The 15,512-nt window shown below is 34.4% G+C and overlaps 3 protein-coding genes and 1 long non-coding RNA gene across 6 annotated transcripts; all 4 read left to right on the top strand.

Moving 5' to 3' along the window:
* Window positions 1-197: 197 nt before the first annotated feature.
* LOC123213640 (pentatricopeptide repeat-containing protein At4g21705, mitochondrial-like) lies at window positions 198-2,766 on the top strand. 2 transcript variants are annotated; one of them, XM_044633113.1, is made up of 2 exons: window positions 198-637; window positions 1,255-2,766. In XM_044633113.1, the coding sequence occupies exons 1-2, from the start codon at window positions 389-391 to the stop codon at window positions 2,449-2,451; spliced, it is 1,446 nt and encodes a 481-aa protein (XP_044489048.1). In that variant the 5' UTR covers window positions 198-388; the 3' UTR covers window positions 2,452-2,766. The 2 variants fall into 2 exon arrangements, with proteins under 2 accessions (XP_044489048.1, XP_044489054.1); XM_044633119.1 differs by having other exon boundaries at window positions 609-732.
* Window positions 2,767-3,319: 553 nt separating this feature from the next.
* LOC123213653 (pentatricopeptide repeat-containing protein At4g21705, mitochondrial-like) lies at window positions 3,320-5,733 on the top strand. The gene is made up of 2 exons (XM_044633128.1): window positions 3,320-3,675; window positions 4,266-5,733. Exons 1-2 carry the CDS (start codon window positions 3,427-3,429, stop codon window positions 5,445-5,447), a joined length of 1,431 nt encoding a protein of 476 aa, XP_044489063.1. The 5' UTR covers window positions 3,320-3,426; the 3' UTR covers window positions 5,448-5,733.
* A 375-nt stretch (window positions 5,734-6,108) lies between these two features.
* LOC123213663 lies at window positions 6,109-7,234 on the top strand. Of its 2 annotated transcripts, XR_006501725.1 has the most exons (3): window positions 6,109-6,190; window positions 6,290-6,361; window positions 6,424-7,234. It is a non-coding gene; the product is annotated as an uncharacterized LOC123213663 (long non-coding RNA). The 2 variants fall into 2 exon arrangements; XR_006501726.1 differs by having other exon boundaries at window positions 6,290-7,234.
* Window positions 7,235-9,360: 2,126 nt separating this feature from the next.
* LOC123213624 (choline transporter protein 1) lies at window positions 9,361-15,461 on the top strand. Its single transcript, XM_044633102.1, has 10 exons — window positions 9,361-9,750; window positions 10,594-10,952; window positions 11,211-11,356; window positions 11,838-12,021; window positions 12,973-13,046; window positions 13,160-13,273; window positions 13,927-14,283; window positions 14,465-14,725; window positions 14,820-15,047; window positions 15,164-15,461. The coding sequence occupies exons 1-10, from the start codon at window positions 9,563-9,565 to the stop codon at window positions 15,347-15,349; spliced, it is 2,097 nt and encodes a 698-aa protein (XP_044489037.1). The 5' UTR covers window positions 9,361-9,562; the 3' UTR covers window positions 15,350-15,461.
* The last annotated feature ends 51 nt before the right edge of the window (window positions 15,462-15,512 follow it).

The raw sequence follows: 15,512 nt of genomic DNA on the forward strand, positions 1-15,512 counted from the left end.
TGACTATTTGCAGAATTTACTGACGATGAGGGCATCCGACTCCTCTGGAGCGGGGAGGGTCTGTTAGCATCGAGTTAACTCAGCATCCAACGTGACGCTTGACTATCAAAGATGCAAGATAGACCATTGATTAGTTTATTAACGAATTAAACAAATGGGCGATAAAGTAGAGACTTCAAACTTCGAGGGTGGGCAAACATTTCATCAAAGTTTGGGTGGAACATAATCATCCTACCTCAGTAAAATTTTGGAACGTTTGAACGAAAAACAGTGCGCGAATAATCATTTAAAAAAAAAAAAAACTGAGTGACAGAAAACCCTGGCTAAAACCCTTGAGACCAGACATTTAACCTAAAAGTTTTTCAAACATTTCTCTCCCAAGTCTCTCATGGCATCAACAATCTTCAAAGTAGCCCTCAAATTAGCGCCAATAAACTCAGCCATCTTTACAAGAGCCTACCGCGCAGTCAAAAGAAACAATCTGTATTCAAGAATTAGTCCTCTTGGTGACCCAAATTTGAGTTTAGCCCCAGTGCTCGATCAGTGGGTTCAAGAAGGCAAGAAGGTCAATGTGTCCGAGCTCCAGCGTATCATCCGTGACTTACGCGCCCGCCGAAGGTTCAAGCATGCTCTTCAGGTCACTGAATTAATATTTTATGGTTAATGGATGCCTTGTTATGAAAGTGAACACCTATCGGTATTATTGGTTCCCGGTAGATAATTGACAGAATGGTTAGTAATTAGACTTCTATATTTTGAGGTGTTAATTTTTCCATTGCATTCTGTATGCCACTATTGTTAGTAATGACTTTAATGCATAGAATTTGATGAATCGCAATTTATTATTTATAAATTTCTATAATGACTGAGACAGATTTTATTAACACTTGAGGATTTAAAGGCTTAATTTTTGTTAGATATGATGGTAAATTATAGATTGGTACTTTTCTTCTGAATTGTGATGTAATCACGATTCTATTTTGATGGATAGATGCTTTAAACAGATTTTACATATCAATTCAGTAATAATTTTTTGAGTAGGTTATAATCAAGGGAAAGAAGCAGATGATTTTCTAGCTGCAAGTAAAAGCAACAGTTCGTTATATGTGTTTGCATATGGAGATTTTGTTGTAATCCATGCAGTAGTCAAATACTGACTGTGTTCTATTTGTGGTGGGATCCCAAAAACTGATTTGATATACGAAATTTTAAGGAATGTCTTTGCTCATACAGCCTTTGGCTTCATTGATACAGGTTTCTGAGTGGATGAGCAGCAATGTCCTACCATTTTCAGTTGGTGAGAGTGCTGTGCGGTTGGATTTGATTGGTAAAGTTCATGGGCTAGAGGCGGCAGAGACTTACTTCAATAGCTTAAATGATGAAGATAAAATTGACAAAGTTTATGGTGCACTTTTAAGTTGTTATGTCAGAGAAGGCCTTGTTGACAAATCCCTTGCCCATCTGCAGAAGATGAAGGAGCTGGGTTTTGCTTCAACTGCTCTTAATTATAATGATCTCATGTGCCTGTACTCACATACTGGCCAGTTTGAGAAGATCCCTGATGTGCTATTGGATATGAAAGAAAATGGTGTCTCCCCAGACAACTTCAGCTATAGAATTTGCATGAATGCTTATGGTGCAATATCTGATATTAGCAGCATGGAGCATATTTTAGAAGAGATGGAGAATCAACCTTACCTCACCATGGACTGGCTTACTTATTCTACTGTGGCCAGTGTCTATGTCAAAGCAGATCTTAAAGAGAAAGCATTAATCTATCTTAAAAAATGTGAAGAGAAGGTATCTAAAGATGCTGTAGGCTATAATCATCTTATTTCGCTCTATGCAACTCTTGGAAATAAAGATGAGATGATGAGGTTGTGGGGTCTCCAGAAAAGAAATTCTAAGAAGCAGATGAATAGGGATTATATAACCATGCTGGGTTCTCTTGTGAAGATTGGTGAACTCGAAGAATCTGAAAAGTTGTTCAAGGAGTGGGATTCATCTTGTCAAACTTATGATTTCCGAGTGCCAAATGTTCTCCTTATTGGGTTTTCCCAGAGGGGATTGATTGAGAAGGCTGAAGCAATGCTGAGAGACATAGTCAAAAAAGGGAAGACTCCAACTCCAAATAGTTGGGCTATTGTTGCAGCAGGATATCTTGATAAGCAGAATATGGAAAAGGCTTTTGAGTGCATAAAAGAAGCTCTGGCTGTTCATGAAGAAAATAAACAGTGGAGACCAAAACCTTCATTGATTTCTGGCATATTGAGTTGGCTTGGTGATAATAGAGATGCTGACGAGGTTGAAGCTTTTGTAGTCTCATTGATAAATAAAGTTCCAGAAACTAGGGAAATGTACCTCGCATTGAGAAACGCGTATATGAGAAGTGGGAAAGAAATTGATCAGCTATTGGAGAGTATGAAAGCTGATAATATAACTGAAAATTAGGAGACAAAGTTGCTCCTTAGTTGAAGATAGCAATAGGCTAATGTTTCGATATTGAGGATTTTTCGCTTATGTGAATTGGTGATGCAAATGGTTGCAATGCTGATAACGTGAATGTTTGTAAGAGTCAGGGAAAGCATTCCAGCGTGTTGGCCTGATATAAGATGATTGTTTCACCAGTTTCTTTCATCTGCTTCACAGCATGAAACGATTGTTTTGCCTCACAATATATTTTTAATGTCGTTTTCCCTCCTCTTTATTTGACTTGCAAAAGATGCAAAAATCTTTGGAATCAATGTACTAATTATAAATTCCTTATTTTATTTTCCAGTTTTGTTAACATTAAATCAAAATTTATTAGTAGGGAAGGAATTCTCAACTTTTTTTAGTACGATTTAGTATGAATTATATTCGAAAAGGTGCATTTCTTTTTGCAAAATCATACTACGCCTGTTGAGACTCAACTCTAGCTTTTCCAACCAAATTGCACCTCTTGTGTGCTCCTACAATGCATAGCTAACATCTTTTTTATTATAAATAAATAAATAAATATATATATATATATATATACACACACATTAAAATTTCAAGTAGAAAATAATAATATGCTCTTTTATCATTTTTCTTTTATATAAAATTAGAATATGAGTGAGAATTTACAAATGAGGAATTTAGGTCACTTTTAATGAGATATATATAATAATTTAATTTTTATATAATAAGATATTACACTAATAATAAAATTAAAATTACCTGTTTTAGTAATTTCAATTAAAATTTTATAAGCGCAATAAATATTGGAATTCAATTTTTTTGTTTTAATAAGAAAAAAAAATTGCACGAAAAATCCTATAAAATTGTATCTTTTACAAATTTTACTTAAACCTCAAATGTGTGGGTAACCTAAAACCCTAGTCAAGACCCTTAAAACCAAGGATTTAACCTTATTTTCTCAAGCACTTCTCTGTCAAGTCTCAAATGGCATCAACAATCTTGAAAAGGGCTCTCAAATTTACGCCAATAAACTCACCCCTCTTTACCAGAGCCTATCGCGCAGCTGAAGGAAACAATCTGCATTCAAGAATTAGTCCTCTTGGTGACCCAAATTTGAGTTTAGTCCCAGTGCTCGATCAATGGATTCAAGAAGGCAAGAAGTGTACGGTGTTCGAGCTCCAGCGTGTCGTCCGCGACTTACGCGCCCGCCGAAGGTTCAAGCACGCTCTTCAGGTTGCTGATTTTTTTTTCTGTTTAATGGATGCTTTGTTATGAAAATGAACATTTAATGGTATTATTTTAATCAAATTTATTGGTTCCTGGTATACAATTAACAGAATAAATTAGCAATTAGACCTTTTATAGCTTGAAGTGTTAATTTTTTCATTGCATTCTGTATGCCACTATTGTTAGCAATGATTTTTAATGCTTAAAATTTGATGAATTGCAATTTATTATTTATAAATTTTTATATATATTTTATTAAACCTTAAGAATTTGCAGGCTTGATTTTTGTTAGAATTTATGGTAAATTGTAGTTTGGTACTTCTCTTATGAATTGGTATGCAATCACGATTGTGTTGGGGTAGAAATATGCTTTAAACAGATTTTTACATATCAATTCAGTAATAATTTTTTGAGTATTTTATAACCGTGTGAAAGAAGCAGCTGATTTTCTAGCTGCAAGTACAATCAGTAATGACAGTTCGTTACACTCAAATACTGACTGTGTTCTTTTTGTGCTGAGATCCCAAAAACTGATTTAATATAGGAAATTTTAAGGCACATCTTTGTTCATACAACCTTTGGCTTCATTGATACAGGTTTCTGAGTGGATGAGCAGCAATGGCCTACCATTTTCAGTTAGTGATAGTGCTGTGCGGTTGGATTTGATCAGTAAAGTTAACGGGCTAGAGGCGGCAGAGACTTATTTCAATAGCTTAAATGGTGAATACAAAATTGACAAAGTTTATGGTGCACTTTTAAGTTGTTATGTCAGAGAAGGCCTTGTTGACAAGTCCCTCGCCCATCTGCAGAAGATGAAGGAGCTGGGTTTTGCCAGTGCTTTTAATTATAATGATCTCATGTGCCTGTACAGACATACTGGCCAGTTCGAGAAGATCCCTCATGTGCTGTCAGATATGAAAGAAAATGGAGTCTCCCCTGACAGTTTCAGCTATAGAATTTGCATGCGTGCTTGTGGTGCAAGATCTGATAGTAGCAGCATGGAGCATATTTTAGAAGAGATGGAGAACCAGCCTCACATCACCATGGACTGGCTTACTTATTCCACGGTGGCCAGTGTCTATATCAAAGCAGGTCTTATAGAGAAATCATTAATCTATCTTAAAAAATGTGAAGAGAAGGTATCTAAAGATGCTGTAGGCTATAATCATCTTATTCTGCTCTATGCAACTCTTGGAAATAAGGATGAGATGATGAGGTTGTGGGGTCTCCAGAAAAGCAATTCTAAGAAGCTGATCAATAGGGATTATATAACCATGTTGGATTCTCTAGTGAAGATTGGTGAACTTGAAGAATCTGAAAAATTGTTCAAGGAGTGGGATTCATCTTGTCAAACCTATGATTTCCGAGTGCCAAATATTCTCCTTACTGGGTTTTCCCGGAGGGGATTTATTGAGAAGGCTGAAGCAATGCTGAGAGACATAGTTAAAAAAGGGAAGACTCCAACTCCAAATAGTTGGGCTATAGTTGCAGCGGGATATTTGGATAAGCAGAATATGGAAAGGGCTTTTGAGTGCATAAAAGAAGCTCTGGCTGTTCATGAAGAAAATAAACCATGGAGACCAAGACCTTCACTGATTTCTAGCATATTGAGTTGGCTTGGTGATAATAGAGATGCTGACGAGGTTGAAGCTTTTGTAATCTCATTGAAATATAAGGTTCCAGAAAGTAGGGAAGTGTACCTCGCTTTGAGAAATTCTTATACTAGAAGTGGGAAAGAAGTTGATCAGCTATTGGAGAGTATGAAAGCTATTATGTAACTGAAGATTAGGAGAGAAAAGTTGCTCAGTTGAAAATTGCAATAGGCAAATGTTTAGATATGTTATTGTACCTGATTTCTACATATTGAGGATTTTTTGCCCGGGTGAATAATACATTCAGTTGGTTGTTATGCTGATTATGTGAATGCTTGTAAGAGTCAGAAAAAGCATTCCAAAGTGAGTGTTGGCCTGATATAAGATTGTTTCACCAGTTTTTTGATCTGGTTGATAGCATGTACCGGTTGTTTTGCCTCAGAACATATTTATTTTTAATGTTGTTTTCCCATCTCTTTATTTGACTTATAAATGATGTAAAAATCTCTGGACTCAATGTACTGATGATAAATTCTTCATTTTATTTTCCTTTTTTGCTAATATAGTATCAAAATTAATCGGCAGGAGGAAAGAGGAAAAATGCGAATTCAAAAATAAATTCTTCATGCACTCATAGTAGTTATATCATGCATGTTGTGACAACAGAGGTTAAATCCAATTTTAGGAGCCTTTTATCCAAGATTGTGTTTCCTTTTACTAAATAGATGGCATTTCATAGCTACAATTATCTGGTTTGGGGCTATTAACCCACCTGATTTTAACATGCAAAAACACCACATTACAAAAACTGTTCGTTATTTCACTCAGTTATAATTTTCTTCTCCCTCAGATTGGAACTGCAGCAAGCACATGAAAAGCAAAAGGAAGAAGAGGGGGAAGCTTTAAAGCACTCTATGCAGAGTGGAATGGTTAGGGTTTTATTTCATTCTAATTTTACTTTCATTTTTCAAATCTTTAAATTCTATGAAAATTTTGCTTTCTTATCCATTAAATGTATGAGTTTTTAGGCAAAAGCAATGAAATAGCAAGCTCAACTCAGGAAGGAGATGGCTTATCAGTGCAAACTTGGCAACTTTGAGGTGAGGAAGTGAAAATTGATTCTCTTTCAAATTATTGATGTTTTGCTAATACGTTTATGCAGGCTGCAGCTGCTATTCAGCAAAGATTGGACCCAGATGTTGCTATGTTAGTTGTTGGCTGTATCATGGAGAGTAGACTGCTTACAGTTTGCGTTTTAAGTACAAAGTTCTACTCCATCAAGAAGCTATGAAATCTTTTCATGCTTGTATCCTCAGATTGAGAGACCAGCGGCTTGATGCCCCATTCTAGGTTTGAACTTTGACCCATCTTGCAACACTAGTTCTCATCTAATATTTAAGCAGATTCAGACAGAGACATATCTCAACTCCCTGTCATATACTAAAGTATATGTGTCAAGTTATCGTTTATGATTAAACAATAGAGTAATATATATATAGTGGGTAATGGCGAGACAAGATGCTGGAAGATATCAGATGTTGCAATTTTTTTGTGGTATATTCTTTTGGTGTTGGTGGTAATACTAATACTGTAGGTGGTTATTAAATCAACAAGTCTCGTGTTTTCCTTTATACAGGAGCTTCTTTAGCATTTCATAGCTTACAAGTTTAGTGTTTAGGAGTTGTTTAATGGAATGTGTCTTTGCCAATGTTGCCATGATTGGTTGTATCAAAGTAACTCCATACAACATAGAAGCCGAAATTATCCTGGAAAGGGAGGACTTTCTCCAGATGCTGATCAGGAGTGAATGACTACTAATCTATGCATCAGACTAAAAGGTTGGTTTGGCATTAGTTTGGTACCAGGTTATTTAGTTATATTTGACGATGGATTGATACGAATTGTTAAAGTTTAAATTGATGTTCGATTTGAATAAGTCAAATTTGAGTAAAGATAGTTTCAATTATACTCAATTGAGTTGTTAGAAATCTGTCAAAAGATTCATATTCTTTTACTACTTTTTATTTTGTTGGGTGGTTTTTACTCTTCTCTTTGATAACTTTTTTTCCTTCTTTATGGTTTTGTAATAGATTCTCTCCGTCTCCGATGAATTCGTCACCAAATCAAGCAAGTCACACTCGAATTGGTCTTTTGTTTGGTCTTGGTTTGGTTAGGCTTGACTTCATTTTATCCTCACTTAAAGTAAAGGTAATCAGACTGAAAATCACTCTCCATTCTCTCAACTGCAAAATAATAGGGGTCAGGCCCAAAGTGAAAAGCCCAGACAATTTTTTTTTTGTTTAATGTGAATGCAATAAAAAATTGTTGTTTATATATGAAAAACATTTAAGACAATTTTTAATAAATATATTTAAAAAATGTTGGACAAAGTCACCGTCCCATGAAAAAGGAAACTAAATTCTGCCTTTTTACTCATAGACGTTTCTCTACCGTTGGATGATATCTCGGGATGCAGGCCAAAGACTTTCCCAGACCATCAACGGTGTGCACACTAAGGAATATGTGCCTCACATCACACAACTGACGCTTTACTGGTAGTGTCCTTGTCAGAATAAGCGGCGGAAAAATTAATCATTCAAATATTCTTAGCTCCATAATGGCTTATCATATTTCGATTAATTAAATTAGCCATGGCTCCATTGACTAACGGCTTTTGCCAAATTCATATACGGCTCGGCTAACTTCTATCTGTAATTTTTTTTTAAATTAAAAGTATTTTTAACTATACATAAATGACACCAGACGGATATTAAAAGTATAATTATGTGTATTATTAATGATTATTAATTTTTGTAATAATTATGATTTGTTTAAATATTTATTTGTATTTAATTCAAAATATGTCATTTTATATATAAATTATTTAGTATACATAATTTTTATTGGGATATTAAAAGTTTAAAATATTTGTGATTTTTCTTAATAAATTTCACATACTAAGTTTAACAATAAAATACTCTTAAATAAATGAACCTTGTCTTTCAATTAGTGTTAATTAATTAGCCCTTATTAATTATATTTCAACTCCATTTTAAGAAAATGACAAAGTGCATATAAACATGACAAGAGATTGAATTAGTATGTAGATAATTCAACACGTCCCAAAAAGCTGCCTTGTAAGAGCCCGACCTACAAATTTTTTAGTTGTCATGAGGTCTTAAGGTAAGGTTGTGAGTTGGCCTAGTAGGACTTGTGAAAAAAATAAAAACTATATTTTCTTATTAGACTTATTCACTAAAGGCTCATGATTTCTCACACATTGCTATTATATGAATCAATACAATTTGTGAGATCTATTCTTTAATGGGTTTTGGCACAATATGATTTGTGAATACAAAACTCAGTCTAGTATAATTCTACAAACCCATAAACCAGCCTAGGTGTATATAATATTATTCTTTTTTTTCATGAATATGATTTTAAAAATCCATTAAATTAAAAAAATAAGAACTACTTTAAATTTTTTAACAATTAACTTATAATATTAAAAATAATAATATATAACTTTCAAATTTAACTAGTTACTTTTTCACTAGCATTATAACATAGAACACATATATTTTTAGATTTTAAATTAATCAACATAACAAAAAATTATTAAATAAAATTAGGAGTGATTACTTGACCCTTACCCTTTTCTTAGTTGTCACCAATTATTATTTCTAATTATTAATTTACCCATTGTAAATTGCTACATACACTCAAAAGTATTCAATAGACATAGTTAATTTAAAATAATATTTTTCTATTAATTTAAAGTTTTTATTTTATTGTTTAAATCATAAATCCAAAATTTTTTTAGACAATCAAGATGAAATAAATTTATTATTTTTAATTTTCAATTAATTTGTGCATTTACAGAATTTATAAGTTTGAATTAAAAAAACTTTTATAAATTTAGAAGTGAAATTTATTACCATAAATCTTGAAGCCAAGCCGAGCCGACAAAAGAGTCCCAATCTGAGCCCGCCTAGACTCTCCAAACGCTTAACTTTTTTTTTTTTATTACGAGAGAGCATACTCAAATATCTTTGTCTTAAAAATCAAACAAAATATTGTTAAAAATATTCCAAATCTGAACTTTTGTAGCCTCTCTTATTTGCTCTTGGTTTTTTTTTTTTTCATTTTGACACACCCAGCTCCTTCCTAGCTTCAACTCTACTCACTCTCCTCTGCTTCTCTCTCAAAAAGCTCTCTTCTTTCCCACTCTAGTTGCAGAAAGATCACATTTTTACAGTGAAAAAGCAAAGTATAGAGAGAGATTGCTGTGTGAAGAAACCATGAGGGGACCTCTGGGAGCAGTCATAGGGAGGTACCCATCAAGTGATGGAAGTGTTCCAATTGATGGTGGAATCATTAGGCACAACAGAAAATGTAGAGATGTTGTATTTCTTGTTATTTTTATTGCATTCTGGGTTTCCATGATTGTTAACTCTAGCTTTGGATTTAACCAAGGAAACCCTCTAAGGTAAGGTTTTGATTATACCCACTTCGTCTACTTGATTAATCTCCATATGGGGTGCTTTTCTTTTTTTTTTGGGTAAAGTTTGATTTTTTTGTGCTATTTTTGGTATATCATACTGTCATCTCCATTTGATTCCTTTTCTGGCATTCATATAGCTGATATGTCTCTTATTTCTTGCCATTTCATTACCTTTTTCCAACATTTAATTAATCACTTCTATTTTTTTTCAAAAGTGTTCGTATCATGCTGTAGTAGTGAATGTCTATGTTGTATTTAGTATGACAATTGGGTTCTCATCTTTGTCAAGGTATCCATTTCATCAGTTTTGTTGGTGAAGAATTCGAGGTGAAGAATGAAATGACAAATGTAATTGGTACAGAATGATTGGAATCTAGAGGACTTTAGCTTTTCCTATATTCAACTGTAACATATGTCATGATTGATGTTATACTTTTAGCAAAGATCGTTTAAGACCAAAGTCACATAAAATCTCCTAATTTGTTCACTATCAGATGATGGAAGTTGTTAGGGGATATATCTAGCCTTAGTCCGGTTTAGTGTTATGTCCAACAGGCTCATTAGTACATAGCTATCTAGGATCTACATACTTATGAGTGCAAGTTGCATTGGCAACAAAAGCTTTCGTTGCATTGTTTTACTATGGATGGAGTTGGCTAGCGGCTCTAGTTTTTGCAATGGCCATATTTATGTTTATTCTGTTTTATAGTATGTAAACCAATATTTTGCTTGTTTTCTCACGGTTTATATACTATTTTTGTTTACCTTTCTAGTTTATTTGCTATTCATGATTTTACTTTGTGGTTTAATTGTACTGTGGCTTATCAGGCTTACATATGGGTTGGACTACAAAGGTAATGTATGTGGTGACAAGCATGCCCATCCTGGCCTTCGTGAACTGGAACTCAGATATTGGTTAAATCCTAATCAGGTTTATCAAAGTGGTTTGAAGGATAGCCCGTTCAAGTTGGAAAATGCCCGGACTATATGCTTGTTGGATTGCCCTATCCCGGCTGAGGATTCGCTAAATTGGGTCTGTGATTATCCAGAGGGAGATATTCGTCTCTCAATGGATGACTGGATTGATAGAAATTATGATTATTTTGAATTCCTTACGCCAGAAATGCGAAACAGCTCTCTTCAACTTCAGGGTCCTTGTTATCCTGTCTTGTTTCCAAGTGTAAACGGTGGGTGAAGAGATTTTTTTTTTTTTTATGTAATACCCCTTTTTCATTAACTTGTTTAAGACTTTCTGCTGTTTAATATATTAACTTGTACATTCATATGTGTGTATGTGTTCTATATGCTATTTTCATATTGAATCTTGCTACCTGTGACTTTCAGTGCTATAAAGCTTTGGCTGATAATCAAAATAAATTTTTATTCTTTTACAGTTTAAGTTTGTTAATTTAAATATCTTCTCTTTTTATTATAATTGTTTGCAGTTTATTGGAACTGCCAATACTTAGCTCGTGTGTCAAATATGTCTTTGAAGCATTGGCAACAAATGGGTGGAGTGAATATCAATGAGGACATTATAATTGATAAATCGATTCACAAGATGGTCAATTCTCGATCGGCTGTATTAAAGGTTGGAGATTTTTTTCTCTTTGCTTGTGGAATTATTGAAATATATATATTGTAGAAATTAATGTCAAATCTCCATTTAATGCTATTGAGTAAGATATATAACACAGTTTGAAGGTCATGGTTATATCCATAACTCCACTTCTAGGACCTCACCAGGGTAGGCCAACACAGGGAAATCTTGTTTGGTAGAATAAGACAGAATTTTGCATGGTTGTGCCCTAAGCGTATGGTGCTCAAGGTACAGCTGTCATTGGATCTGTCTGCTACCCAACTCCACTGCCCAAGCAATTGAAGTTGTCGAGAGAATCTCCTAGTCCATGATGGGTTTATTGAGTTAATGGGTAGATGGTAGTTAGTTCAATCAGTTGAGTAGTTAGGAAAGATTTCTTTGTAGTTTATTCTGTCAGAATTTGCATCAAACATTGTTTTATTCTAGTTGTTCTCATCTGAGAATGTAATATTGATTTCCTGTGTTATTGCAGAGATATATGGCTGATATTGGGAAGTCATGGCCGGTATTGATTGTTTGTGGAGGACTGTTGCCACTGTTCCTCTCAGTTATTTGGCTGCTGATGATTCGTCATTTTGTTGCTGCAATGCCATGGATAACAGTTTCACTCTTTAATATTCTCATAATATCTGTTACTTTGTTCTATTACTTAAAAGGTATGTAGTACATATTTTACATTTCTTCCCTGGCTTCTGTAACAAAATTTGAGTTAATATCAGGAAGTGCTGCTTATATTTAAATCATCACCATATATTAGGGGTGCATACAAGTCGAGTCGAGTAGTGCTTGACTCAAACTTAGTTTGAATACATATATATAGAGCTTGAGCTTGCCAAGTTAGTGGAATCTTGGCTCGAGATAGAAATGGCTGACTGGAGTTTGGTTAAAAAAATACATTTTAACCCCTAAATTTTTAAAAATTATATATAAACCCGTATCACTTATATATTTGTCAATTACTCTTCTATATTCAAACCTTAAAAATAAGATTTTAAGAGTGTAAATGCAAAATTTACATTTTTTAAGGGCTTATTGATATTTTACTCTAACTGAGCCCCAAACTTGCAGGCTCAGCTAGCCAACTAAAATCAAGCTTGAAAGGCGAACTCAAGCGGTTTGGCTTGTTTGCATCCTTACCATAAATATGATGGTTGATCTGTGTACTAGTTCAAATTGAAATGTGCTAGCAATTTGGAGCTTGTGCATGTTCTGCTGTCAGGATTTCATATTTCTCAAATGCATTTTTATGAAAAAATATAACATTGTCAGAGTCTATCTTTGTCATGGAATAATGATTTTATAGCTTCCCATTTATAAAATTTATTCGGGGAATTGCATGTACTAATGATAGGATGGTTATAGAAACTGTAGCTTATAAATGTGTAAGCATTTCTAAAAGGACTGCTAAAGATAGTATACTGATTCCCACTTTAACTACTTTCCTAGTGATAAGAATTTGAGGTTTCAATTGTTCTTTCAAGAGTAGAGATATTTTAGATTTTAAGTTATGGTATAGAGTTGTCTAGTTCATTTTCTTAAATATTGAGAAAGCGAGAATAATTTTCAAGGATAAACCATGCTGATTATATTGTCTTTTGTTCTTCTAGCTGGATGGATAGGGAATGCTGAGATCACCCCCATCATTGGTGTTCATGATCCATACTATCATGTATCTGCACGGGTTGGTTTAATCACTTACTCAGTTCTTTACATCTGGCAGTATATATATATATATATATATATATATATATATATATATCTTGCAGTCATTCAATGTTCTTGTGCATCTTTCAGGAGCTAAATCATATCCGTGCTGCTGCTGTTCTTATGACCTTTGTAATGGTTGTTGCCATCCTTACTTCAATTGCCATTGTTCGCCGCATCCTAATGGCAACATCTGTCCTGAAGGCAAGTACTATTTCTACTGTATTATGCACTAAAATGAAAAGAAAAGAATATTTGGTCTGCTGAAACTGTCTTCAAATGCAATTATGATGGGGTTATTTTAAATTGAATGCACAACTATTTTCTTGAAGATGATTAGGTGAGAGAACAGGGGATGGGAATAGTTCTCCTTGGCTCCTTTTAGCTATACCTTCCTGCCTTATTTATGTGCTTTTAGATTTGATCCCAAGACATCCAGCATTACGGTTTCAGTCAGGCTTTTCACTTTCATTGTATAGGAGAATATCAACTAAAGTTTAGGCTTTTATTTAACTCCAGATTGATCTTTTTTATTCTTTCTTTTTAAAGCTTGGAATTTGAAAATTTACAATATCATTCAAAAGTTGGATCAAAGCAAAACAAGAATAAATTTACTTTTCAATGAGATAAAGCATGCAACTTAATGGATATGTTGCTTTAGGAATAAACATTTTAACTTGGTAATTTTAGAAATCCTTTTTAATTGTGATTTTTCCTATCCCAGACAACACCAACATCCATAATTTTAAGTTATTTTTTGTTACTGAATTAGGGCAATGTCATCAGGGTACGAGAAGTTTTACTTTCTTATCATGCTCTTTTTATTTCATTGATTATAATCTTAAATTTCTTTACAGGTCGCTGCAAAGGTCATTGGAGAAGTTCAAGCACTCATAATTTTTCCAGTCATACCATATGCGATGCTTGCAATTTTTTACATGTTCTGGATTTCATCTGCTCTTCATTTGTTCAGTTCCGGCCAGGTTGTTCAGAATAATTGCAATTCCAACTGCTGTGCTTATGATCTTGTGTCAAAACGTGTGAACTGTGATCGCTGCTGTGGTTATAGCATCCATTACACTCCACACATTGCCGTTGCCATTTTTTTCCACCTCTTTGGGTGCTACTGGGCTACCCAATTTTTCATAGCAGCATCTTCAACTGTAATTGCAGGGTCTGTTGCCTCTTATTATTGGGCACGTGGTGAAGCATCGGTAAGCTTCAAGCATGTTGATATATGTAAAAATTTTATATTTACAAGCACAAATTCTAGTATGCATGTTACTTGCATCAATCAAGATCTTAGTGAATTAGGTCTTTTTGTCACCCCCAAGAAAAGGGTGACTGAAATCTTTCTGTGTTCTTTCCTTGATTTCATTTTTTTCCCCAATGCAGCCAGAGATTCCATTTCTTCCTGTTATTTCCTCTATGAAACGACTGCTGCGTTACAGTCTTGGTTCTGTGGCTCTTGGATCCTTGATTGTGTCATTTGTAGAATCAATTCGCTTTATTCTTGAGTCAATTCGTCGCAAATTAAAAATTGGTGGTACCACACCTGATAGCTGGTATGGAAAGGCAGCATTTTATTCTTCTCAGGGTTGTCTGAGGAGTATTGAATGGACCATCAAATCCGTGAATCGCAACGCCTATATAATGGTAATCTTGGAGAAAAATTAGGTGCTGCAAATATATCTTTTCATTGTATGCCCATTTCGGTTGGTTACTTGACATTTGTTCCTGATTGTTGTAGATTGCTATAACGGGAAAAAGCTTCTGTAGGGCTTCTGCTATTGCGACAGAATTGATCATGAATAACATTCTTCGCATAGGGCGGGTGAATGTGATTGGAGATGTTATTCTGTTTCTCGGGAAATTTTGTGTCAGCCTCTCGAGTGGACTTTTTGCTTTCCTCATGTTGGATACCCACAAATACAGATCTGCTCATAACAAAATATCCTCCCCATTGTTTCCTGTGTTGGTACGTCTTAATAATTCAATCCTAAATGTGGGACATTCAATTCTAATTTATGTTTCTTGAGCTGTGTCAACGACCAAAACTAGGTTCTTATAATTTGAATGTTGGCTTGGTAACAGGTTTGTTGGGCTCTTGGCTATGTTGTTGCGACGCTGTTTTTTGGAGTGGTGGAGATGTCAATCGATACCATCATCCTTTCATTCTGCCAGGACTCGGAAGAGCACCAAGGCACAGCTCAATATGCGCCTCCCCTTCTCATTGAAACCCTCAATGACCAAAATGAGATGCAGAGACTAACTCAATGACCCTTTTTAAAACAGCTCATTTCATAATTTTGGCCTTTATTACATATGATTAATAGAATTCAGAAACCTATTAATATTATGCAATGCTATAGCATTTGCATCATCTTGTTTATTTCCATAGCTATTTCTACATTCCATACCTTCTTTCGTCTTTCCCTGTATG

This window comes from Mangifera indica, chromosome 1 (genome assembly GCF_011075055.1).
Source record: "Mangifera indica cultivar Alphonso chromosome 1, CATAS_Mindica_2.1, whole genome shotgun sequence".
Taxonomy (NCBI): domain Eukaryota; kingdom Viridiplantae; phylum Streptophyta; class Magnoliopsida; order Sapindales; family Anacardiaceae; genus Mangifera; species Mangifera indica.

Bases quoted from the DNA above. Each gene is read 5' to 3' on its own strand.
- LOC123213653 (XM_044633128.1), top strand. From the start codon at position 3,427: ATGGCATCAACAATCTTGAAAAGGGCTCTCAAATTTACGCCAATAAAC. The intron at 3,676-4,265 runs GTTGCTGATTTT...TCATTGATACAG, and splicing joins GGTTCAAGCACGCTCTTCAG to GTTTCTGAGTGGATGAGCAG.
- LOC123213624 (XM_044633102.1), top strand. From the start codon at position 9,563: ATGAGGGGACCTCTGGGAGCAGTCATAGGGAGGTACCCATCAAGTGAT. The intron at 12,022-12,972 runs GTATGTAGTACA...TTGTTCTTCTAG, and splicing joins TTTGTTCTATTACTTAAAAG to CTGGATGGATAGGGAATGCT. The intron at 15,048-15,163 runs GTACGTCTTAAT...GCTTGGTAACAG, and splicing joins CCCCATTGTTTCCTGTGTTG to GTTTGTTGGGCTCTTGGCTA.
- LOC123213640 (XM_044633113.1), top strand. From the start codon at position 389: ATGGCATCAACAATCTTCAAAGTAGCCCTCAAATTAGCGCCAATAAAC. The intron at 638-1,254 runs GTCACTGAATTA...TCATTGATACAG, and splicing joins GGTTCAAGCATGCTCTTCAG to GTTTCTGAGTGGATGAGCAG.